This window comes from Didymosphaeria variabile (assembly GCF_027946475.1).
Source record: "Didymosphaeria variabile strain IMI 356815 chromosome Unknown scaffold_6, whole genome shotgun sequence".
Lineage (NCBI taxonomy): Eukaryota > Fungi > Ascomycota > Dothideomycetes > Pleosporales > Didymosphaeriaceae > Didymosphaeria > Didymosphaeria variabile.
Window position 1 is genome coordinate 2,600,336 of NW_026611625.1, and position 25,324 is coordinate 2,625,659.

The following is a 25,324-nucleotide window of genomic DNA, read 5'->3' on the forward strand; positions in this document are numbered from 1 at the left end:
CTGAATTAATTTATCCTGTAAGCTAAATTCCACAGCCTTATTGCCTACTATAGCTAACAACCTAGTGTCTATAACTCTTGATAGAAATATAAGTATTAATAGAATTATTTGTAAATTAATTCTAAATCAATTCTTAGGCTAACTATAAGGCATACTACGCCCTCCCCACCCTACCTATAGGCCTTGGCTTATGGAGCAAGGATGAAGATAACCTACCTATTATCTACCTTAGTAAGGCTTACTACTGGGAGGACATTAGCAACAGACGTCTCTATAGTGTAAGAATTAATCTAGAATTAATTCTAAATTAATTCTAATAAATGCAGCGCAAATTTTTAAAGTAAGGTAATCTTATTAACCACCTTATCCGTATCTATGGATAGGAGAAGATTTCGCCCTCTAGCTATAGAGTTAGCCTGCCCTCTAGCTAGCACTAAATAAACGAAATGCGTATATATAATAAGAATTAATACAGAATTAATTCCTAATTAATTCTAGTCTAGTGGGGTAATATTATAGATGTACACTATACTTAGGCTATTCTACTAGTGCGCTAGTAAGCTCTTCTCGCCTAGGCGTAGGTAGTAATACTAGTTCCTCCCCCCTAGCCTATTATCTAGCTCCCTAATAGCTTTATAAGTTAAATTAATCTAGAATTAATTTAGAATTAATTCTAACTTTTATAGGCCAATTGTGTCCGTATATCCACTGCCTATATACTTATTAGGCGCCTCGCCCTCTATCCTACCTATAAGGTAGAGGATAACCTTAAACAGCTAACTTATAAGTAGTCCTAAATAAGAATTAATTCTAAATTAATTCTAAATTAATTTAGTCTGTAATTTCTTTTAGGACTTGGATTTCTAGAAGTGTAAGAATTAGGATTACTAGGTAGAGTTAAGGGAGGAGGATAAGTGCGCCCTAGAGTAGGGTAATGGCGGAGAGGAGGAGAAGGAGGAGGTAGAAAAGGAGGAGGAGGAGAAGGATAATACCTTCTCTCCCCCCTTACCCTCCTCTAGCCTCTTCTCGCCTTACCCCTCTATATTTTCTAAGAATTAATTCTAAATTAATTCTAGATTAATTTCCCTAGCCTAGCTAGATGCCTACCTTTAGGTAGATAACTTCTAAATAAATTCTTTTATTCTACTATATATCTATATGTCTATGCTATAAACTCTAGTAATAAACCTAGCTATTAATACTTATATATATTATATTATTATAATACCTCCTTAAAGTACTGCCTATTTCTATATAGACCTTTTAACTAACATTCTAGAAATATTTCTTAGTTAATTCTAAATTAATTTATATTAAAAAGTATTCTTACTCTTAATTATCTTTATCCTACAGTTCTTATATAGCATAGGAATATTATTATCTTATAGGAGCTTATAGGTCTCCTTTAGATTAATTTAGCCTTTCTTCTACCTCTTACTCTTATTTAATACCTTAAAGCGAGGAAGGTTAAATACTAGAATAGAAGTAGTATTATTCTTATAGTAAGGAGCTTAAATTAACTCTTTATTAATTCTTAGGCTGTCTCCTTGTAAAGGTAGTATTAATTTAGAACTAATTCTAAATTAATTTATACTTAGAAGACTAAAATTATCTTCTTCTATAATTACCTTACTACTAACTAATAGTATATAATATAAATGCGGTATTATAAAGCTATTATACTAATAATAGAGCTCTATTACCTCTATAAAGTATTTAAGGGTAGTGTGGGCTCTTTTAAGACTAAGTGTTCCTAAAGATGTGTTTTAGAGCTTATAAGAAAGATAATTCTAATAGATATAGTAATATAGGGCTCCTCTACCTAGGAATTTACGCTAAATTAATTTAGAAGCGATTTAAATACTTAGGGAGGATAATATATACTATAGAGAATACTACTATTACTAATTATTACCCTATAAAATAACTCCCTAGCGTAGATTATAAACTGCCCTTTATTATCTCTATAGGAGAATACTTCTAACCTAGCTAGGAGCTGGGTTAGAGATAAGTACTCTTAATAAATAGGCTATATTAATTTAGAATTAATTCTAAATTAATTAGCTAAACTTATATATAAGGATAGCACCTTACTACTTATAGTAGCAGAGAACGCTTAGATAGTTAAGAGTAAAGGATATTAGAGAATAAGAGGATTATAGTTAATTTATATCTAGCGTAGAAAAAATTTTCACGCTAGCTATACTATTTTAGGTTTTATTAAAATTAATAGAGAATTAATTTAGAATTAATCTTTATTAATTCCTAACTATTCTCTGGCTTACTATAGCTAAACCTTACATTCTCTTAGCTATACCTCTGCCTCCTATTACTCTAGATAGAACTTATGCTTCTCTTATTTAAGTAATAGTCTTTCCTTTTCCTACTAGAACTCTTTACGCTCCTAGGTAAGATCCTAAAATCTGCTAGCCCTATAAATTAATAAATAATTAATTTAGAATTAATTCGAGCTTTTCACTTACAATAATAATGCTAGTAGAGATAATGGTATTATAGAGCTTCTTAATAGAGAAGACTAATATAATCTTACCTATCTTAAGCCTCTTACTTATAATTTTATACTCTACCCACGTCTTATCCTACTTAAGCTAAAGTTCTTAAGACTCTCTAGAACCTCCTTATTATTATCTAATATAATAATAACATTAGAGGACTTCCGGCGCTCTAGTACTATAAGAATTAATTTAGAATTAATAGAGAATTAACTTACTAATTTCTCTACCTATATTCTAGAAGAATTAAGTACTAAGAGTTAGGTTCTACCTAGACTTATATCTAATACCATACTTATTCCGGACCTTATATATTTAAATATCCTAAGTATCTATATACATAGCCCTTCTAGGATTAGAATTAAATAAGAATTAATTCTAGATAAATTTAATAAACATACATCTTAATACCTTATAGAAGCTTATGCCTTATTCTAGTGTAATACCCTATTAATATAGCTTACTCTACTATATTTATATATAACTTAAGAGAGTTCTATGTAGCCCTAAGCATACTACTATAGTAGTAATTAAGCCTAGCTATAATTATAGGATTCTTCTTATATTAGACCTAATCCCTAATTACTTAAGAGCTTATCGAACCTAGAAAGACCTTATTAGATTTATTTTAAATTAAGTCTAAATTAATTTAACTGTAATACTTACCTATAATTAGATTATAGAGATCTATATACTCTATTCTAGTCTCTGCTATTAGTAGTAACCTTATACGACCCTAGTCTAAATCCTTAGTATATAAAGAATGTGGATAGGCCTTATTAATTCCCTAATAAAAGTAGATAGAGTAGAAGCGAAGGTAATAGCTAAGCTAATACTACTAGGATTAATAGAATAGGTCTTAGGCTGCTAGATACTATCTAAAGCCTAGTTTTCCTAAAGAATTAGTAATAAATTAATTCTAAATTAATTTAACCTACCTACTATCTATTTTGTGTCTATATTAATAGTAACACTAATTATACCTATCCTATAGAGATATATCTATTAAAATAGTATACTAGTAAGCTCCTTATAGGTATTAAAGAACTCTATAAATGCCTTCTTATATATAGTAGATGTCTGGGTATTAGTAATAATCTAACTAAAGGTAAAGACTGTAAGCATTAGAATTAATATAGAATTAATTTAGAATTAATAAAAGCCTTACGCTTCCTATACTATAGTAAAAATGCTATAAATAAAATTTTAGCCTAACTATCTTTAAATCTCTTAAAGGATATATCTATTTAGAACGTATTCTACTCTAATAGTATAATAGCCTAGTCCTAAAAAAGATAGATAATAATATTACTAGAGGTTATAGGAAGCACCTTTTAGATATATGCCTATTTTATAGAAATTAGTGTAGAATTAATTTAGAATTAATTTAAACCTACTATAGCTTAGTTACTATGGTGCATTTTCTACTTAAAAAGAACACCCTTAAGTCCACCCCTATATAGGTACTTAAGTAGTCTCTTATAATAAATAAGTCTTATAATTTAATCCTTATCTATAAATGCTATATAGAATTACTTAATAGAGCTATATCTATGTACCTATAGGTATATAGAGAGAGCCTTAGACTTAAGGAAGTTAGCTAAATTAATTTAGAATTAATCTTAAATTAATTTATCTTTTCTAACTTACTCCTTATAAACCTAGGGTATATAATTAGCTATAGAATACCTAGAATCTCATTAATATAGTCCTGGCCTATAAGCTATAGTGGTAGAGGTATATGTGTATATATACTAGTAGATACTAGTATTATAAATAGTACCTAGGAGGGGTATATTAGGATAATTATATTAAAAACGACACTATAGTTCTATTTAATAAGATTCCCCTATCCCTAGATATAATTAGTACCTAAATTAATTTAGAATTAATCTTAAATTAAATTATCTCTACTTACTATAATATTTTAGCCTTAAGCACTATAGCTTAATAATATTATACTATTCTTAAGGAGCTATTAATAGACTAGTAAGTAGACTGCGTAGGTATTTAATATTAATAAGAGTAGGAACCTACTAAATAAAGTGCTTTTTAGTAGTCCCCTAAACCTAGCTCTTACACTTAATAAGCCAGTGTGGAGGTCTAGTAAGAGGCTTAAATTAATTTAGAATTAATTAATAATTAATCTATATATAACTTACTTACTATCTTGATAAATATAGCCTTAGGCCATATAATGGCCGTAGTGGCTTATAAGAACCCTATTAGAAACGGCGAGTAAGGCTATTAAAGTAACTCTTTGCCCTATACTTCCCCTTATTATTCTTAATCTACGATAATAAGCTCTTAATAGTCTATAGCTATTTATATAGCTCTGGTGTAACCTCTATATAAGATATATTACGCAATTTATTCTAAATTAATTTATAATGCTTAATCCTAGAGCATCTAAACACCCATTATAATATATATATATTAAGAAAAGAGTAGAAGGTTAGCTTCTTACCTACCTTACTTACCTTAGAGTATTAGAACTAGTATAATTATATTAATTAAAGTTAATTTATAATTAATTCTAAATTAATTTATTTACTTACACTCTTAGCCTATTTTAGTAGCTTCTCCTGCTTAAGGTCTTCTACTTATGTTGCCCTAATATAGATAATATAAGCATATCCTACTTTATGTGTACTTAGGTATTATAGAACTACGGCTACGTATTTAATAATATTAGCCTTAAGTGTATTATTATTATTATTCCTACTAGTAATTATAGCGCGCTCCTATAAATTCTAAATTAATTATAAATTAATTCTATATAATAGACTTACATAGTACTATTTAGTATTATTATCTATATAATCGCTAGAGATAATAGGGGTCTAAACACTTATATCCTTATCCTATAGAATATTAGGTTTAAAGAGATCTAAGTTAATATGGGTTTATTAGATATCTAGGACTAGGAATAATATTATAATGTAAAGTTATTTAGAATCAACTTAGAATTAATTTAATTTCGAGAAGACTATGTGCGCACTAGTTCTACGCTAGTTACTTAGGGTGGCATAAAAACTTCTCTAATCCTTGCTATAATTACTATTATTGGTTAGGCCATGCCACCTCTTGGCACGCCCTTGGTCAGATTACCTGCCACCACCGCTTGTGCGTCGTATGAATGCGAACCAGATTGTTGACCATTGCGGTTGGCATGTTGCGTCATACGACAAGGATGACGCGAGTAGCGAGCGCCACAGCGCCGCCACAGCTAGCCAACCACACATGTCTCGCTCCTTGGCGACTATTCGTCGTTCTAACATCTGCTGATGCATGAGGGAGGTTTTTGCGTTTTCTTTGAGGTTTCACTGTGTTGCCTCCCTCGTCGCGGGTACGCACGCTCAAGTAAAATCAGTGGTTACACTCGTTGTGGTGACTGAGGATAAGGTCGAGAAGAACTCGTTGTTGACCTATTCGATTGGGCCGCTGCAAAAGCTAATGATTACGAAGATTGGAGATTGAAGATTGAGGTTGACGTTCGCAAATTGAGTTGTCACACTTCCCCATTAGACGCCCGACCAAAACCATTGATTGATGTGGATGAGTTTACCTCAGATGCAAAGCGAAAACGAGTTCGATTCGTCCGATACATTGGTGCTTGGTCGAGAATATTTTGGAAGAGCTAGGGGACCTTGTCACTACGATTGAAAGCCTCGCAAAATCTGAAGGATTGATTGTGGCTCTACTCTAGTTATCTTTGGGGCGTTCGCATGATTACAACCTGAGTATTGGTTACATCACACTCCCAAAAGCTTCAAAGTTAAGTCGACTGGATGCGATCATTTCTGGACGCGGTCATTTCTGATTGTTATGACCGGTCAGCAGAGCGAGCGACACATGCAAGAAATCCAGTAAGCGCTAGGTTTTACGTCACAACGAATGTTGAATTGTCCGAGAAGCCAAAGCGAGAAATTTTGATCTCTTTTGACCAGCGAAACGTTAACATCTCATGTTATGTTGAGAGTATACTCGTGCAGGTGGGATGACGGGCAACAGTGCAGACCAATACTACGCGACCCCATGGACCTCAGGTCGTTATTTCAGATCTTGATAGACGGCATTGCTGCGAGGAGCAACATTGTTCCATATAGCCGTTTGGCGTTTGAGCACCGACGAAGGGGCAAGTTCACACGCTGTTGGACAGGTCAGCATCATTGGGCTACACGTGGTAGTATTTGCTTTGTCGATGAAGCGACAAGCCAAAAACCTTCAAAAGGTTCAGCAAGCTCATTGATGGATGTCAAATCCACCTCCTGCCACTTTCCGAAATCTGATGAGCCGCAGGACTTTTGTGTAAATCCAGGGGAACCGCTACTGTATCTCACGGTAAACCCGCAGCGTCGTATAACTCAAGTCACTTACTTTTGCCGAGCTGTGCTATTTCCGTCAGCCTTGCTGACGTCAAGGCCTCGAAAAAAGCTCCTTCACTTACACGTTGGGTTGAATCCACTCACTGACTTTTATTGACCCGGCAACCGCGCACCGAAAACTCGCCGTCACCACTCAGTACATAAAGAACGCCGACCACCACACCAAACTTTCTGAATCTACACAAACATCACCTGGAAATTGCCCGTCAGACCATAGCACCATGGCGCCCAAGGGCACCACGCTCATGCTCGAGCTGTCCGGTAGGTTCACAATCACTTTTACCCTTGCGCTTTTGTCAACTTCCAACACCGCGAATATAACCACCATACGTTATTAACCCCACCATCAAGACGAAGACATTGGCGGAGACAACCACTCCGTCGCGTCCTTTGGCGACGATGGTGCTCCTGTGGATGAGGACTTCGCATCGGACAGCCTCCCGGCTGCTCCAAGCTACGACGAGGATGACATCACATTCACGCGCGACGATGTGCTACCTCCATCTGATAGTATGACATTTGATGTAAGTAGTCCCGCATATTGCTTGATTTTCCAGAAGTCTTAGACACATAACAGGCGGACGGCGCTCTCCTGAGATACGACGAATACGCCCGCAGCAGCTCACCAGCACCTCTCCAAGGGTACTCTGACTACATCGGCGTCAACGACCCCGATTCAGACCATGCCACCAGCTTAGCCCATAACGACGTTTACAATGAGGACGCTGCTCCTGGCGCAAAGCGTGCAAAGACCACCCTCGCTGTACGCTCAAAGGTCACCCAACCTGCGCACTTCCATCAGAGCACCAATGCAGCTGAGCGGTCTGCGAAGCGCGTTACTGTAGACGAGTCCCGTAGCTACCACATCGACGATGATGCGGGCATTTCATACCAGGCTTCGTCACGTGTGGCAGGTACCTTTGGCCGACGCAACCGTGAAAAGGGCAGCACGTTGCCAGCGTATCATAAGAAGGTGTCGCATGAGCTTGACTCAGACGATGAACTTATGATGGATATGCGGGAGAAGGGGTGAGTCGCATTTGATGTCATGACATGCCATACCACACAACATCGTTGATCCTAGACTCTGACCATTTGTACAGATTTACCGACAAGCAGATCGCCTTCAATTTCGCCAATCAAGGTAGGACGAAGTACGACTCCAAGAGCATCTCCACTCGCATCCAACGCATCAAACTAGTCCAGTCCCAGCACGTGGACTTCGAGCTCGAGAATGGTATGAGAGAGTGGAAGTTGGAAGATGTGAGTTGCTCCACCCCACATGACCCTCAATCCGCTCAATGGCATCCCTCCATAGGGATTGCTCTGCAATCGAACCATCCCTAATTTTGACCAGGACCAACTCCTCCTCCGCGCCTACGACCTCGCCTCCATTGAAATTGCCTACGAGATCGAGCGCCTACGCGCCTGGCGCTTCAAAAAGACAGCCGAGTGGATGCGCCGCATGAACAAGGTCTCCGTCTTCAGCGGCAAGGCCTGCCACGCGCGCTACTCTTCCCTGCTTGACGGTACGGCAACCATCCCCTGCGATGTCGACGATGACCCCGCCCAGCGCCGCGCAGCCATGGAGGTGCTCCGGCAGCAGAAGGAAGATGAGCGCGAGGCAGAGCGTGAAGCGAAAGAAGCTGAAGAAGCGGAGCGTGAGAGGATCAAGGATGAAGCTGCTGTGCGCCAGGCGAAGATCTTGGAGGAGAAGGCGGAGAAGCGCGCGCAGGATACGCGGGCGGCGAGTGCGCGGGCTACCACACGTGCAACGAAGCAGACGTTCAACCAACGGCAGGCGGAGGACCATCTCAAGAAGAAGAAGGCCGCAGCCGCGGATAAGCTCGCGAAGAAGGCGGCTACCGAGGCGGAGCGTAAGTTCCGCGAAGAGTTCGCACTGAAACACTTCAAGCATGTGACTGAAGACACTCCTGATCCGCGGAGGGTGCTGGACGTGGTCGACCTACGGAACCTGTGCCGCGCCCGCAAGATCAACGACCATGTGATGAAGAAGGATGGCGAGACGAAGAAGGTCCTGCTGCAGCGGCTGAGGGATGCGGATGAGAGGCTTAGGGTGGCGGAGTTGCGTGAGTTGGTGAAGGCGAGGGGTATTCCGCACGGTGGCACGAAGGTGCAGATGAAATACCAGCTCGCGCTTTGTGCGGCGCGGTCCTGCGAGAGTTTCGTGCAGGATGGGCAGGACGACGAGGGGGCTGATGGCGGGGACGAGGCGGAAGGTGGCATGGAGGTAGATCTAATGGTAGAGTAGGCGTGTGGTCTGCTCTATCAGAGCATTCCCTCCACTACCTCACTGACATCTGTCCTGCATTGGATATCAGTTCTGGTTATGGTTCGGCTTGATTTCGGACATGTAGGATTCGCGCTTGGTCATTGATCGCGCCCACGCCTCATCTTCTTCCGATCGACTTGGCTTATCGTTGACGACACTTCAGTCTCCAAGTGGGGGATACATCCACGACGGCCGCACTATTGTCCAGGGCGGCGGTTTTGATAAGCCAGGAATGGAAATTGGCTAGTGTAGTAATCAACAAGTAGTTTCGTGAATACAGTCTAAAGGTGGTCGATGGCCTCGACAAAGCATTGAGTTTATTGTCGAATAGAATTTCCAGATGGCAGATAAGGCCCTCTAGAAGATTTCTCACATAGTGTTTGAATGAAGTTTAGGAGCCTCCGGATGCGTAGTTGTGTTGCGATGATTCTTCGTCTGCTTTTGCGTATGGGTTCGCCAATTGGAATTGAACAAAAGACCTGAACATGGGAGATTGCCATAGCGTCTGACATACGTGCAGAAGCGCGATAGTTCCATTCGTCCAGTCTCTTGATAGAGCTGGTCAGTACAACATACCGAAATCTTGGGCATTTCTTGTCTTAGTCTCGGGTATACTGACTCATCCATCTCAGGATCACGGCTCAAGCCCTACGCGGATTACACACCTTCATACTCATTTCCAACGAAGTGCACGCTTCCGAACCTCTCCTCCATTCACAAAGCTTCAGCTCGCACTCTCTTTCCTCGTCTCCTTCCAAGCAACCATTTCCTCACAAACCCACTCATAATCCCAATACCTCACCTTCCCACCCTCACTCAAGACGCCCGGCTCAAACGTAATCGCACACGGTAGAAACTGATCACCGATCCTAACCGTCCTCTTCCAGTCCCCCACCGCCTCCTTATCCCCAAATTCATTTTCCTTCGCCGCCCACTCCCACCGCTCAACACTCACGTAATTCCCCTTCATCACGATTCCTTGACAGTAACGGCCTAGTCGGACAACCACACCGCGGACGTCGTGTTGCGGGTCGTCCAACCGAAGAACACTTGAAAAAACCGGCGGATCTGGCTCATCTTTCGTTGGCGCAGACAAAATCGCCCCATCCGTCCAGAGTTCCTCGTATGCCCACATCTTCCCCGTTGCGGGATTGACCCCCCGCCCGAATTCAAGAGTCTCCGTGCTGCTGATGGGAAACATAGTGCCCTCATCATTGGGCATGTTCTCAGGCGAAGTGGAAACAGGATGCCGACTGTCAAGCCAATGCGTCCATGAGGCGTGCTTGACCGGGTTGGGCCAGGAGCGGTGGTGCTCTGTGTGGCGGGCGGCGGTGTCGGAGTTTTCGGTGATGCCATGCGGGTAGGGGTCTGGGATGGAGGTGCTCGAGGATGTGCCGCTGAAGGCCCAGTCAAGTCTGCCTCTTTAGCTCAATTTCTTCCTTCCCCATGCCAGTTCATCGTGCAATGTCACGTGCGCTTCCGCCTCAACGGGGACTCACCTCACTCTCGGTCCCCCTTCATTGGGCAACTCAGGATCTTCTCTCATAACCGGCTTGAACACGCGGATATCAACGAATTGTTTCGTCGTGCTGGTCAAGACAAGGGAGGATGTAGGTTCGACGGGCGTCTCCGGCAGATTGAGCGGGTTCTGGTTCGGCAGGCCTGGGGAGTAGGGAATTGGTGTTCCCGGGGGCAACGGGTGCGGTAAAGGGTAGAAGTAGGTGCGGTGGGATATACTTGCGTTCGTAGGGTTTGGTTCCGGAGTAGGCATTGTGGGTGTTTGCCGATCAGTTGATGGCTAGTTATATTATAGATCGAGGTAGTTTTGCCGTGTAATATTTAGCGTAGTTGTTGCTGGAGTGAGGTGAGGTGGGAGAAGGTGCGCGCTTGGAGCCTTTCTTATCAATGTCGTGTTGTGATTGAGGAAGCTAGTGTAAAGCTTGGGGCCCCGCACTTGGAGTTCATATGAGCATCGTAGTCTTGAGCAATAGTAGTTTTCCTAAGTGGTTCTTCATGCGCGTTTTTGTTTCAAAGAGAATCGAGCATGGATAACAGACCTATCAACAATCCCTTAGGCAATGGGCAAAGAACCGGGCATAGCACGCTGGACCACAATATACGTAAATTTGACATGCACGGCAACGGTGGCTGCATTGAGGACTAGATATCATTCACTGCTTATGTAGCAGGCTACCCCAAACCATTGACGCCGCCCATGCTGGGAATATCCATCGCAGAACCGTGATCACCATTTTTGAACCATCGTTAAGCATACCGCTACATCGTCCTAAGACTCGTAACCGCTTATTTCTTCTTGGCGTCAGCCTCCTCAGCCTTGACCTTGGCACGCTTCTCGCGGGCACCGGCGTAGCGCTGCTCGGCGCGTTGGTCGCGGAGCTTCCTGTAGGCGTTCTCGGTAGCCTCGACGCTGCCGATGGAAGCCTCCTCAAAGACGGGCTTGTTGACGATGGGAAGGACGGAGGCGGTGGAGGTGACGGTGTTGTCGCCCTTCTTGGCGGCCTTGACATCCTCAGCGGAGGCGTCACCGCTCTTGGTCTTGCCGTTGCGACGGGGGAAGAGAATGAGTTTCTTCCTGTACTCCTGGAGACGCTCGACGTTGGCTTTGAGGCTCTCCTCGGAGAGATTCTGGCGGCGGGGGTCGACGGAGATACCGATGGTGGGTGCGAGCTTGCGGGGAATGCCGGCGGCTGAACTTTGTTAGCGACGCGCATGTGGGCGGGCAAGAACAAAGCCTACCCTTCAACTCAGCGAGAGAGAAACCACGACCGGGGCGCACGCGACGGTTGTCTATATCGAAATTAGCCAATTGCTGCCTGCGTACCTCCAGCTAACATACACTTGACAGTCGGGCAGCGGACCACAGGTCGCAGCTTGTCGACGGGGCGAGGAGCGACCTTGGAGATTTTGGCGGCGCGAGCATCGCGGCGGCTCTTCTTCTTCCCAGCCTAATCCAACAATTAACATCTGACACAGGCGCCACTACTCTCGTGTCGCTGAGAGGGGAATTACCTGGTCGAAGTGCACGCGGACGTAGCGCTGCCTGCGAAGATGTCAGCGATACTGCATCCATAGAGCTTCCTGATCGCGTTGCTTACCAGTCCTTGTGGAAGTGGTTCTTCTGGATCTGCTGGTTGTGCTTGATGGCCATTTTTGCAGATTTTGGTCGTGACCTGTGGTTAGTACGGCTGGAGTTCGAAAGCGGAGCTTGAAAGGTTCGGTGGTGGTGGGCAAATTTCCTCGCTTAAGGCCGGGCCGGGAGTTTGGCCGGGACGCCAGCTTTAGCGTCGTCCACTAGCTTCATGCATCAACGGACGCGTCGCATCTCATCAATGTCTCGTCCATTACTGCCTTGCATCACTGTATCGAGATCGGATTGAGGTTAGGTGTAGCATCAGAAGTGGGCCTTGCATACGTTACCAAGACATCAATCCCATCAATGCACCATTCGCACTTGATTCAAAAGAAAGCTACTGATGGCTATACATACATTGATTACTATCTACCCATCATGCCTCATCGCAACCGAACATTTAGTGGTATCCATCAAATCCTAGAGAACAGAGTCGAGTTAGTCTCTGTTAGCATTACAACATGGCAACGCAGGCCATTTCAAAATGCCAAAGCATAGAATACAAGTCGAAGTTTCAGCCCAGTCCAATCCATACAAACTCCAGATTCTCCCTGCCATCATACCAGATCGTCACTCGTTAGATGCTCATAGCTCAGTCTAGTCTCTCAGACCAAGCCCGATGCCCAGGCCCACGCCGCCATCTGTCCGCCCTCGCTTGGTCGGACTGCCGTGGGTTTCGGAAGCCAGACGCTTCTTTTCGAGTTCGGCGGAACGCGTCAACCCGTGGCCTTTCTTGACCTGGCCAAAGATTTTGCTTTGGATGAGGTTTGATTGTGATGATGGGGCGGCTATTCTCTTGGATGACGAGGGCGCCCTGCGCAGCATGCTGGTTGCGAGTTGACTTGCTTGAGACTCGGTAACCTCCTCGTCTTCTCTGTCTGTGTATGCTTCCTCGTCATCAACGCTGGATGCGGTGATGGTGGAATTGCTGCTTTCGCGTCGCGCGTGAGCGGCCTTTACCATTCCGACCCCCTGCTGGTAACGAGCTGGGGGTGCTGACTGTGGGATGTTGACGGCAGAGAAGGTTGTTGGTGTTCTTGGGATGTCAGTCGGGACTTGAGCAGAGCGTCCCCTTGGCGTCTGAGGGAGCGAGGACATCGACTGAGCGCCTCGGGTGTGCCCGAATCGAGACCGTGGCCCATGCGACCTTGCGGGTGTCGAAGGTGCAGTGGCAGTCTCTTGGCTCAGCATTTTATCTGCCAATAGGAGTGCTTCGAAGTTGCTTTGCCCTCTACTGTTCTCATCAGGTAGCGCAGATATGCGATTGACCTTGTGACGCGGAGTAGCATGCGGGGTACCAAAGGTAGAACGTGGCGACTCATTCATCTGCTCCAGATACGGGAGGTATGGTGCAATATGGTCGCGGTTCTTACGAATCCTCGACTTCAGGCGGTCATTCTCTTCCATCAACCCAGCTAGTTCCCCTTCCCTGTGTTCAGTCACTCGCTTTTGCTGGTCATACAGGTCACGCAACTCTTCGTTCTCATTCTGTAGCAGTTGAATTTGGCGATTCATCTCAGACATCACAATGGCATTGGCGGCCACGGTTGGCGACTCCTGGTACGTCTGTTCGGGCATCACTGCCTCGTTCCGGCGCTTCTCCTCGGCTTTCTGCAGAACATCAATCTCACGCTGCGCCATGGCTAACTCCACAGCCATGCGGCTTGCCGACTCCTGGCTTTCCATCACAGCCATGTTGTACTGCAGTTTATGATGTGCAGCAGATAGCCGTACATCGCGCATTTTGCCTGTTAGATCGTTGACCATGGCGCGGAGCTCCTCGGTGGATGCATTGTTGACCTGCTCCTGGGTGTAAAGGGCGGCTGCAGACTCGGCCAGGGCTGAAGGTTGGTTAGGCAGCTTGGAGGTTGGTGGTGGCGATGACAGTCCGGGAGTTGGAGGTGACGGCGTCCGTACCACAGAACGGGTGTTTGGTAGCTGGGACGACGGAGGTGGAGTCATGGACTCGGTTGTTGGTGGTGCTGGAGGGGTGAACTTCTCAATCTTGGCGACCGGAGACACAGATCGCGAAGGAGAAGGCTTCTCAGGAGTCACCGGCGTGGAGAACTCCGTGGAAGGCATAAGTACTGACTCCTGGGAGGCCTGCGACAATGGTGCCTGGGAGTCCATTCTGCCTAGGCGCAAACGGGACCAAGACGCGACCGACACGTCAGAATTGCAGACGGACGCGCGCGTTCAATAATGCGCGGGATGAAACTAAGTCCAGTGGTCTGCTGGTTTGCGCGACACGTTAAGGGATGTGGTCGACGGTAGACAGGCGCGTTGGAATCGAGGACCGTGGCGGTGAGCGGGGCTGTCGCGTCGGGCGCGCGCTGTAGGGATATGCGGGTATGCGTCCGGTCGGTTCGGTCCGCAGTCGCGCGCACAATGCGACCAATGTCAAGCCAGACGTAGCAATGCGCGATGTATGGAGAGACGCGTGAAGTGTGGAGGAGATGTGGAGGAGAGTGGTTTGGCGGAGTTGGCAGGTGCGGGAGTGCGAGGTTGGCGCGGGCAGGAACGAGGCACCAAAGTGGTTCGTCCTTGCCGTTCTGGGATGGCCTCGTTTTGAAACCCCCCCCAGCATCCTAGCTTGCGTTGCGAAGGGTAACCAGCTGCTCCCGCGTGCTCAGGCACGCATGCGAGCCCTGCTGTCGAGTTGCTGCCCTCGCACCAAATTATCTCGCAATCGCAAGCGCCTCCCTCAGATAGTTCCACGTGGTTGGACATGGATCGTTCAGGGCTTGCGTGAACAACACGCGCCGACACGTTACTCGTCCCTCAACGACCACTATGGAGCAGCCTTCCGGGATTCCACGCCCGTCTTCAGGGATTCCACGCCCGACCTCGCGCCTCCCCGTGCTCAGGCCGGCGGGCAGCCAGAGCCAACTGCGCTCCACCCCGTCTACCGAACAGCTGCGCAAGAAGCCGTCGCTATCTTCAGTCTCACGGGCCAGCCAGCCGCTGCCGCTGCAGAAGAAGCCGTCAGTATCTTCAATCAGGACCAGTCACCCGCCGTCATCGCTGCAGAAGAAACCCTCGAGAACGTCCCTCGCCCGACCATCCATTGTTCCCCCGGCATCTGCCAATACGAGCTCGAACAGGGCATCCGTGCTCTCGACCAAACGCTCCATTCCCAGTCTTGCAGGGCGAAACTCTGTCGCCGACGCTTCTGTGTTCAAGAAACCAATTGGACGCCCACCATCGCGACAAACCAAAACCAGCGTGCAGCCCCCGAAATCCTCCAAGGGGGCAAGCAATGACGACGTGTTGGGAGACTTGGATGCCTTCCGCTCCGCCTCAAGAGCGTCTTCAAGAGCCAGCTCACGGGCAGGGTTCCACGACAACGAGCCCAATTGTGTACTGGAAAGCGATTCAGAAGCCCCTACCCAGGCACCGGCAGTGAGGAGGTCGCGCCCGTCTCTTTCGGACAGAACGATAGAGAGTCTGTCACAGCTCCCTTCCTCACCTGCGGGCGGCAAGGGGCGCCGGAGATCGAGCTTCTTCAACAATGGGGATTCAATGGGTCCGCCGCCCAGACCTGCTTCCGCGTTGTCGAATGGGACACGGCCAACTACGAGTGATGGAACGCCGCGAGCAATACCGGCTACACCAAAGAGAGGTCCTCTGGCTTCCCAGCGAGGTATGCATAATCCCTTGGGCTTTACAACTGCCAATTGAACAGGACTAACGATTTAGGTTCAATGACGGCTCCACGGAGTGTCAGTGCGGCCATGATCGGTGCGTCCGCAACTCCCAGCAAAAGATCATCCATCGTCCCTCCTTCTACGATCAAGAAGCCGCCTCTCTCGCAGGTGCAAAGCCCGGGATCAAACCCGAGAACCCGGCCTCTGTCCAACAGCAAGACCATGGTGGCGCGGACGCCCGTGTCGCGACCATCTGTAGCAGGTGCTTTCGGTCAAGCTGTATCACCGTCAGCGATCACGCCGGTTTCTACACCTTCGCCAGCAAGGAAGACCCCAGAGACGGCTCGAAAGGGCCCAAACTCTTCCACCTTGTTGAGGGAACAACTTGCCAAAGCAAAGGCCGCGAAACGGTCAGAGAGCGTGAATAGTACGGATGCGACCTCACCCAAGCCCAATTCATCTCAAGCATTGCGCGATCAGATCGCAAAGGCCAAAGCGGAAAAACGTGCTACTGTAGCGAGCCCACCCCGTCCTCGCACTAACACTCCGCCGCGTGATGCCATCATTCCAGATCCAGCCGAAATTGCGAGCTTCGACTTTGGCTTGAATGATCCTTTCAATCAACGGCCCAATGGAGGGTTTTCTCTTTTGCGAAAGCGCGTCGATGGTGCCCGCGCGAATGGCAAGCTCAATCTTGCGGCAATGGAGTTGAAAGAGATCCCCGAGGAAGTAATAAAGATGTACGAATACAATCCAGAGAGTAATGCCGCGTGGAGTGAAGTTGTCGACCTCACCTCTATGATCCTGGCCGATAACAACCTCGACACCCTTCCGGAATCTATGTTTCCTGACGTGGACTACGAAGCGGTGGTAGAATCCGAAGATGTAGTGCCACAGTTTGGCAGCACTCAGAATCTTGATCTACATGGTAACATGTTCCGAGAGCTGCCGTTGGGCCTAGGACGATTACCGCAACTTTCCAAGCTCAATGTGTCGAGGAATAAACTGACCGTGGAGACATTAGGCGTCGTGTTCCAGATTGCTACTCTCCGCGAGCTGAAACTCGCGGCGAATGAACTTGAAGGCGCGTTTCCTGCCAAAGTCGAAAGCTTGACCTCATTGGAAACCTTGGAGCTACAAGAAAATCGACTTACCAGCTTGCCGCCCGAGATACGCGCCCTTACACATTTGCGGGCCCTGAACGTATCTGATAACAGACTTACCAGCCTTCCGAGCGAGATCTTTACGTCCATGCCAGTCATTGACCTGAACGCGTCTAAGAACTCTTTCAGTGGCAGCTTTTTCGATGTGGGTACCGTGCCGTATCTACAGAATCTTTGTTTAGCCAACAATTCGCTCACAAGTCTTTACGGCTCGGATACGATCCTGCTTCCATCCATTAAACACCTCGATATCTCAACAAATCGGTTGTCGATTATGCCGAACGTGGCCGCCTGGACTAGTCTGATCACCCTGCTTGTTGGCGAGAACAGTCTATCGACACTTCCGGAAGGTTTCTGCTCGTTGAAGCAGCTACGGAATGCCGACTTCACCGCGAATAACATTAACAAGCTGGATGAGCGGATAGCTCTCATGGATGGCCTAGAGAATTTGACACTAGCGGCCAACCCGCTTCGTGAACGGAAGTTTTTGACGATGGGTGCAGAAGACATAAAGCGCGATCTCATGTCAAAATTGGGTCCCGAAACAGTGCCAGATGCGGAATTGTCACAAATTTCAGAGGACGCCGACATCGAAGTGGAAGGCAATGGCTGGAAGTTGACGCCCTCTGGTACACTCGATCTCTCATCCCAGATTATGCCTGAAGTCGACGAAGACGCCGTAGCGTGCTTTGCTGAGTCGCACGACATCAAGCAGCTGTATCTGCAGCAAAATTTGCTCAGCAAGATTCCAATGGTCATAGCCCAGCTTTCGTTCTTGACCGTGCTAGATATGTCCAAAAATAACATCGCTGATCCGTTGACGGAGAGCCTGGCGCTGCCCAAGCTTCGCGAACTTCGTCTCAGCAGCAACAAGCTCAGGTCGCTCAAGCATATTTCCTCGATGCTATCAGCGCCTAGGCTACATCATCTCGACGTCTCGAACAACAGGATAGCAGGGTCGCTGCCGACTCTGCGCGAGTCGTATCCTGAGCTTACGACGCTTTTGGCGTCCGATAACGGCATTGATGAAGTCTCAGCTGAGTCGCTCGAAGGCTTAAAGATCGTTAGCCTTAGCAACAACGACATTGTGCGCTTGGAGCCGCAGATCGGTCTACTCATTGGAACTTTGACGAGCTTCGACATCGAAGGCAACAAGTTCCGCGTACCGAACTACGCGGTGCTGAAGAAGGGCACTGATGCTGTGCTGACGTGGCTTAAAGATAAGATTCCCTCGCCTACGGACGAGTTTTTCACCCCTGAGAGCCCGGCCTTGTAGGGTTTTTGATTCGCTGCACATTTTTTTGGGATGTATTCTGGCTGGGGAGTCTGAACTTGATAGCTTCTTTGAACTGGGTGGGCTTGAAGACGTCTGGAAACGTCTTGCCTTGTACCACTATTAGATGCCGCGCTTTCCTGCCTTTATCGCTGTTCTTTAATCCACCCCAGCTTTGGCTTCGCGCCTGGATACTGTTGACTTGAATTGTAATACATCGTTTGTCCATGCCTCTAATTCATGTTCCTGGCCTCGTATCTATTTCGTACTCTCACAAAAATAAACAAATGTGACATTGCAGAAGTATTTAGGGACTTCAAGAAAAGCCCAAGTGTGTCTTAGCAAAGTGGTTAGATTCATTATATGAATTTTTGCAGAAGAATAAGCCCCATTAAATCTTCAAGAATCTTCTCGCATGTCACTACCATAGCGGCGCGACTGGCTTCGCAGTGTACACGCTCTCCAATGCCTTAACATCTTCCTCGCTTAGCACGATACCCACAGCTCCCAACGCCTCATCAATTCTCTTCTCGCTCTGCAGTCCCAAGATGGGATTCACGCTCTTCTTCAGGCTCCACGCCGTAGCTACCTGCGCCATACTCACACCCAACTTCTTTGCTACCTCCTCAACTTTATTGACGATGGCTTCATCAGAGGGCGCAGTCAGCATGTCGCCGAAGGGGTTATTGTCGCTCCGAAAAGAAGAAGCGCTCCATGGCCGAGCGAGTTTGCCCTGTGCGAGGGGAGACCAAGGGATCAGGCCGATGCCCTCGTGGAAGCAGTATGGGTGCATCTCGCGCTCTTCTTCACGGTACAGCAGGTTGTGGTAGTTTTGCATGGAGATGAATTTGTGCCTTCGTCATGTTAGCTCTCCTTTCGCCGTACCAACCAAAAACCGACTACGGGAATAGGAAACAGCGACTTACCATCCGTTTTTTCTCCGCCGTGTTGTTGAGTAGTTGGAATTGCCACGCCGCCATCGAACTCGCCCCAATATAACGCGCCTTTCCACTTTCGACCACATCGTTCAGCGCCTTCATGATCTCCTCAGCGGGAACGTCAGGATCGTAACGGTGGATTTGAAGAACATCGATGTACGTCCCTAGTCTCTTCACTGAAGCATCTACCGCATCGAGGATATGCTTCCGACTCAAACCCACACGGTTGACCATCGAGCCATCATTCACCATCGCCTTCACTAGATCGAATCCGCCCTCCTTCTTGACAACCTCGGCTTCATCCACGCCGAAAAATACCTTTGACAGTAGGACGAGCTTCTCGCGCGGAATCCCGTACTGTTTAATAGCCCGACCGATAATCTCCTCGCTTTTTCCCTGTGAGTAGGTATCGGCCGTGTCCCAGGTGTTTATGCCTTTGTCGAAAGCGTACTTGAGGAGCGGGAGAGAGGCAGCTTCGTCAAGGACCCACGGCCCGTTGGAGGAGGCGGGATCGCCGAAGCCCATGGCGCCGAGGATGATGGAGGAGACCTTCAGGCCCGACCGGCCGAGACTATGAGAAGGGGGTTCAGAATCTGCACGATGTATGTACAAGGTGATACGAGTTGGACGAACCGGGTGTACTTCATTTGAGATTGGGGGGGGAGGCCCTCACTTGGGATTCGAGATAATCTTTGAGCGAAGACATTGAGGCGCTTTTGAGTTGTTGTGCAGAAGATGCGGAATTGGAGTTACTGATGGAATCCGGTGAGTGGAACGGCTGTAATGGTCTGAAAGCTGGGTTTTTGTGCAAGACTCTGCTCTTGTATCCATTTCCCCCTCGACGTTCGACTCCTCTTGTACCTTTAGTCCTCACTCTCAAGGCATCACAGCCCTGTGTACCATATCTGGACTACCGCTCCGCCATTTGGTCCGTCCAGCTCCAACGAAGAAATCTTTTTCAAGGCCTCTCCGTTGACGAAACCATTTCGCCAATCAACTTATGGTTTCCAAAGGCTAATACTGCGTATTCCTGTGGAACCACCTGCGACCCTATTGACATGCTTATCGATCGCAATGACTTGCCAGGGGCTTGCGGTGTTAAGATCGTTCTCCGGGCGCAAGGCTGATCATTCGAGCGGGCTGGTGCGCTGAGTCAGGCGGGTTGGTCCGAGGCGGACGGCTGGGCGGGTGAACAAGCGTGTTGGGGCGGAGATAGATGGTGGCATGCCGGACATAGGAACTTTGTACGTTGATTGTAGACGGATAGGATCAATCATAGCCAACTGTAGAAACGAAGTCGCAAATGGCTAGAGAATTATTGGGCTACGACATTGCATGGATCCAATGTTGCAATCCATGCAGTCAAAGGTTTGAAGTATTGTGTATATAGCCAACTGTGGGCGATCAATGACTGCAGGGTCGGAAGGTGCAAGGCAACGTACGCTATCTCTCAATTTACATTAGCTTATTTCAGCCTATTTCCACTTCACTGTGCTTGTTGCATTGTGAACCTTCGTCTACATCACATGGGCACGCGGCAGCTACCGCGCAATTACACTTTGCCGATTCCGAGTTCACAAGGTGCTCCCACAAGGGGCGAAAGCGGCATTTGCATAGCCAGAACCTGGTCGTCTGGCCTCTATCCGAGACTAACGGTAGTAGGAAGTGATATGCAGAATATGTCTCATAGATGTTAGCTACGAGGTAGATCGAGCACTCTCCCGATCAGAACGACGTGGAGGTTTTGGTGTCACTCGCTGTTGTCGACGAGAATTGACGAAGAGTAGGGTTCTTCAAGACGAAGTGGTCGGGAATGTTCGATCGCTGTAAGGCGGGAGAGCTGGTAATCGTGTAAACGTCCCGAAGGTGCAGACGATGACCGGTGAATCATATGTGTTTGTTTCCGCCTATGCCGACGACTACACTATCTCTCTTAAGCTTCCCTAAACACACGTGCAACCGAGCATTCCCCTTGCTGCTTCAGATTTAAAGACCAATCCCTGTATTCATGTATCTCTTAATGAAATTGGCCTAGACTCCGACGTCAAATATCTGGTGTTCCCTCCGGTTCTATTACACCCCACATCATTCCCTACCATCCCCTTTCACTCACAGCAGACTCACCCTCGTCCCATTTCCGGGTAACTGTGCCCTGAACAGCACAAACGGCTTCACCCTCCGATCCGTCCCCGGATAGAACGCCGAGCTGAAAGAAAGCTGGTTAACTGTGAAATAGAGGTAGCCGTCTGCGCCAGTGGCCACTGTTGTTGTCAGCACGTTTTATGTCATGCTCCCCATCTAGGCCTGCCGCCTTTCTTTTCGTTTTGATTTGTAAACGTAAAGGGGACACGTGAAAGGGGGGAGGCGGAAAGGAGAGCTTACTAGTATCCACCCAATTAATCCTTGGATCTCTTACGAAAATAGTCGAGGAAGCGTCCTTCGGGTTGAAGAAAGAGATAGCTTCCTGCTCCATGTTTCCAGCGTAGATGTATCCGTTCGTGTCTGTCTCCATACCGTCGCTGACGCCTTTTTCCCCGCGGTTGCGTATCTCATTCTGCGCCAACAGCTCGCTATTGGAACTACGATCTAGCAACCTCTCTGTGGACAGACTATAAAGTGTGCGGCTGCCTACCGCGGTCCAATAGAGATCTTCGCCATCAGCCCCAAGCGCAATTCCGTCCGATCCAAAGGGAAGGTAAGTAAGCGGCTGGCCTGGCCCGGGGATGTAGTATGTAGGTTCGCCCCACACGTTCGCGACGAAGCCCCTGTCGGGTCGCACTTCGCGTGCGCCATCAAGGTGTCTCCAGCTCTCCCCGCTGCCCAGGTCTACCACGATGATACCGTTGCGACCTTCCGTACTGGAGTCTGTGATATATGCTACGCCGGCTGTGGACTTGCGGAGGTCGAAGCGCACGTCGTTAAGATAGGAATCGGAGTACGCTACGGTGGTTGGGAATACAATGGTCTTCGTCACGGTATCAGTGGATAGGTCTACGCAAACAAGTTTCGGCCCGCCATAACTCGCAGGAACGAGCGTGCTGTTGGATGTAAGCGCGCGGCCGGTGTCTAGGATCCACAATCTGTCTTTTGCATCTAGGACGACGGACTGCACGCCGATAAGGTAATTCTGGTAGTTTGCGCCGGTGGGCGGGTAGGTCGTGTAATTTATGCTGCCGCCTGGGGGGTTGTTTATGTCGGCGGAGGGGTAGGGGCGCTCGGTGTTGTTCCCAATCAGTTCGGCGACTGTATACTTTCCATTGCTGCCGTTGTTCGTGTTGTTCGCATCGAGGCCGGGCGGGTAGTTGGAAAATTTGCGGCCGGTGCGAGAGACGGTGATTCCTGGTAGGATTGAAACGTTAGCAATGCGTTATCGGGAGCGATAATGAGAGTACCTGTCGGCCATTGATCATCATAGAGGTGTACAATCTCGAGTGGAGGCCCGTAGACGCCAGGGTCGCGAGCGATCTGCGCACTCGAGAGCGCGGGAAGGAGAAGCGATGCTGCTGTCAATATTGGTAACGACAACATGTTTACAAGCACCGTGAAGAGAGGCTGGAAGGTGGTTGTACCTGGCTTTTCAATTGTTCCTATGTCAAGCTGCTAGGTACGTCAACGAACCGGAAGCTAAGCGCAGATAGAAAGGTCGGGTCTTCGCGTCATCATGAGCGTTCTCAATGTATTGGTGAACATGGGGATCGTCCACGTTCTTCGTCGTTCTCGAGTTAGAGCTCTCGGAGAATGGGGAAGCTACCCCACATTAGCCCGAGACTCCCGTGCTAGCCTCGTCCTCGCGCGGCGATGACCCATCCATACATCATCGACCAGGAACGCCAAGCGGCCAGACGTGTTGTCGTGAGATGAAGTGTCGCGCAATCGCGTCGCGCCATCTGCACGTGCTCACGATAGCCAGCTCCTCACTTTCTCCTTTAGAGGCGGTCGCCCTGGAGTACCATTCCATGTAAAGCTCTCGATAGCGGCCCCCGTGGCCAACTGTCCGATTGCGGTAGCAGTCGCTTTCAATGCTGCCTTTTCCAGCTCGATCTCGACATCGTCTTCCTTTACCAGACCCTTTCTGCTTCCTTTGGAAACAACCGATATACGAGGCTCCGATGACTTGATCACCGAGCGCCCACCGAACTCTTTGAGGAGAAATGACTGAGAGATGTCTAGCGAAAGGATGAAGTCAAGATATGATTTCACCTCCTCGGTGGAGGAGAATTTCAGCTGGCGCTGCGGGTCGTGCTCCAGGTTCAATAGCTGAAGGAGAGAGGGCGGTAACGTGATCTTGTGCTCTGTGCCGAAGTGCGGCGGGCCAATGTAGGTTCTCGTGCCGATGGTGATGTTCTCCGGTGCGCTTTCGGTTGAGGATGGAAGCGATATCGAAGCCTTCCCTTCGAACGGTCGGATGAGGGTAGCCAGTAGCTGATCGGTTGCGGTGAGATCTTTAGATTCGGCTGTCTTGATTGCTGCGGTCAGCTTCTCCCACGTCAGCTCCCTGGTAGCTTCCAAGGTCAAACCAAGTCCAGCGCTCTTCAGTGTGTTTGCAACTGCGCCAAGATAGGCATAGAGCGAGTCCACGGCGTTCAGGTGACTGAACATAGCGAGCAGAGTCCTTAGAAGCGGCGGCGTAGGCTGTTGGCGCTTGTGTTGTGTCATTGGTGGTGGGAGTCGGGTACGCCTGAATAGGCGCATGCGATGTTCGTGTGCAAGCAAGATCCGCAAACCCTCCGCAATATCCTGAGCAAGCCAGTCCTGACTGCCGCCATGAAGAGAAAGATCATTATCATCCTGGGCTATACAATCAATTAACAATTTACGTTGCGTAGGATGTTCGCCTGGCACTGTGACATGGATGACTGTGTCCCGCAGTTCCACCCCGTAGGAGAGCAATTGACGGCTTTCGATTGACATCTCATAGAATAGCTCTTCCTCGAAAAGCGATGCCCGCGCAAGCTGGATTGATTTCTCGATCGCAAGGTCGTCCAGAACGCCGCGTGTCGCCGCTTGGGAGATGCCTGTGATCCTGTCGTTTTCGCTGATCCGCACGCGAAGTGTCTTTGGTTTGAGGGTGAGAGTCGGATCAAGAATGATATCACCGTTCTTGTCCATGCGAAGCGGCGCTAAGCCGCGTGCCTTGAAGTGATTGCTGGCTTCCGGAGGCCCGTATTTGACGGCGTAAGGAGCATTTCGCACTCCCCTCCGCGTGCGCTGCATCTGCCAACCCTTGTCCGATATCGATAAAATCTCATCCCAGTATTTGGTCTCTTTGCGGATGTTGCTCTCAAGGTCGGTCGCAGCTTTGAGTAGCGTGTCGGTGGCCCAGTCAAGAGCCTCCATGCGCGAGCCCTTCATGGCCAACACCTGCCTCCGCGTGGCATAGTCTAGCCGGGCCTTCTCCTCGGCCCTCATTTGCGAGGGGTCTTCATCGGGGAGTGCTTCTTTGACCAGCCCCAGCGATCCGCGTGGGACCTTCAACTCCTGGAACGGGGGAGTGTAGAGGTTCTCGGACTCTTTCTTGTTCGGATATTTCGCGAGGTCGCGGGAAAGGATGAGGGAAACGACATTGAGCGCGTTGCCAGCCGCAAAAGAGGCCCAGTCAAGCTTGTTGAAGACCTCATGTCTAGCCCTGCCCAACTTCTCCAGCATCTCAGCCTGTGACGTTACGTCCTCTTTATCATTTTGCTTCCCGCCTTCCACTGTGTCCACAATGCCATCCCGCCCGGCCGCGATGTCTTCGAGGAGCGTCTTCTCGGTAATGTCGCGCAGGTATTGTCTTCGCTCCGACGTTAGTTGCGCAACTTGGGCGTAGAGGTCCTCTTTGCTCAAGGCCTCCTTGGCAGGCGCGGGCCATGGTCGCAGCGCGACAGACGACAGCGAATCCGCGCCAGACATTTGGGCGGATTAGCGGGCGACGCGTGGTGGTTGCGCGTGCTGTGGGAGAAGGCCTGTCTTTGCTGC

General features: G+C 48.2%; 8 protein-coding genes across 8 annotated transcripts; 3 read left to right on the plus strand and 5 right to left on the minus strand.

Annotated features, from left to right (window-relative positions):
* Positions 1-7,122: 7,122 nt before the first annotated feature.
* On the plus strand, positions 7,123-9,173 carry N0V89_008751 (uncharacterized protein; the record flags this gene model as incomplete). Its single annotated transcript, XM_056217504.1, has 5 exons — positions 7,123-7,162; positions 7,253-7,425; positions 7,479-7,930; positions 8,005-8,164; positions 8,259-9,173. 5 exons carry the CDS (start codon positions 7,123-7,125, stop codon positions 9,171-9,173), a joined length of 1,740 nt encoding a protein of 579 aa, XP_056069060.1.
* Positions 9,174-9,918: 745 nt separating this feature from the next.
* Positions 9,919-10,965, minus strand: N0V89_008752 (uncharacterized protein; the record flags this gene model as incomplete). The annotated part of the gene is made up of 2 exons (XM_056217505.1): positions 9,919-10,609; positions 10,694-10,965. The coding sequence occupies 2 exons, from the start codon at positions 10,963-10,965 to the stop codon at positions 9,919-9,921; spliced, it is 963 nt and encodes a 320-aa protein (XP_056069061.1).
* Positions 10,966-11,498: 533 nt separating this feature from the next.
* On the minus strand, positions 11,499-12,363 carry rpl13 (60S ribosomal protein L13; the record flags this gene model as incomplete). The annotated part of the gene is made up of 5 exons (XM_056217506.1): positions 11,499-11,902; positions 11,952-12,002; positions 12,052-12,160; positions 12,225-12,255; positions 12,311-12,363. The coding sequence occupies 5 exons, from the start codon at positions 12,361-12,363 to the stop codon at positions 11,499-11,501; spliced, it is 648 nt and encodes a 215-aa protein (XP_056069062.1).
* A 579-nt stretch (positions 12,364-12,942) lies between these two features.
* N0V89_008754 (uncharacterized protein) lies at positions 12,943-14,475 on the minus strand (the record flags this gene model as incomplete). The annotated part of the gene is made up of 1 exon (XM_056217507.1): positions 12,943-14,475. The coding sequence occupies one exon, from the start codon at positions 14,473-14,475 to the stop codon at positions 12,943-12,945; it is 1,533 nt and encodes a 510-aa protein (XP_056069063.1).
* A 598-nt stretch (positions 14,476-15,073) lies between these two features.
* N0V89_008755 (uncharacterized protein) lies at positions 15,074-15,608 on the plus strand (the record flags this gene model as incomplete). Its single annotated transcript, XM_056217508.1, has 2 exons — positions 15,074-15,080; positions 15,148-15,608. The coding sequence occupies 2 exons, from the start codon at positions 15,074-15,076 to the stop codon at positions 15,606-15,608; spliced, it is 468 nt and encodes a 155-aa protein (XP_056069064.1).
* A 259-nt stretch (positions 15,609-15,867) lies between these two features.
* Positions 15,868-18,431, plus strand: N0V89_008756 (uncharacterized protein; the record flags this gene model as incomplete). The annotated part of the gene is made up of 2 exons (XM_056217509.1): positions 15,868-15,988; positions 16,045-18,431. 2 exons carry the CDS (start codon positions 15,868-15,870, stop codon positions 18,429-18,431), a joined length of 2,508 nt encoding a protein of 835 aa, XP_056069065.1.
* Positions 18,432-18,849: 418 nt separating this feature from the next.
* Positions 18,850-22,894, minus strand: N0V89_008757 (uncharacterized protein; the record flags this gene model as incomplete). The annotated part of the gene is made up of 6 exons (XM_056217510.1): positions 18,850-19,282; positions 19,332-19,937; positions 21,021-21,049; positions 21,491-21,627; positions 21,749-22,705; positions 22,759-22,894. 6 exons carry the CDS (start codon positions 22,892-22,894, stop codon positions 18,850-18,852), a joined length of 2,298 nt encoding a protein of 765 aa, XP_056069066.1.
* A 369-nt stretch (positions 22,895-23,263) lies between these two features.
* On the minus strand, positions 23,264-25,258 carry SRB4 (RNA polymerase II mediator complex subunit; the record flags this gene model as incomplete). The annotated part of the gene is made up of 1 exon (XM_056217511.1): positions 23,264-25,258. One exon carries the CDS (start codon positions 25,256-25,258, stop codon positions 23,264-23,266), a length of 1,995 nt encoding a protein of 664 aa, XP_056069067.1.
* Between the last annotated feature and the right edge of the window lie 66 nt (positions 25,259-25,324).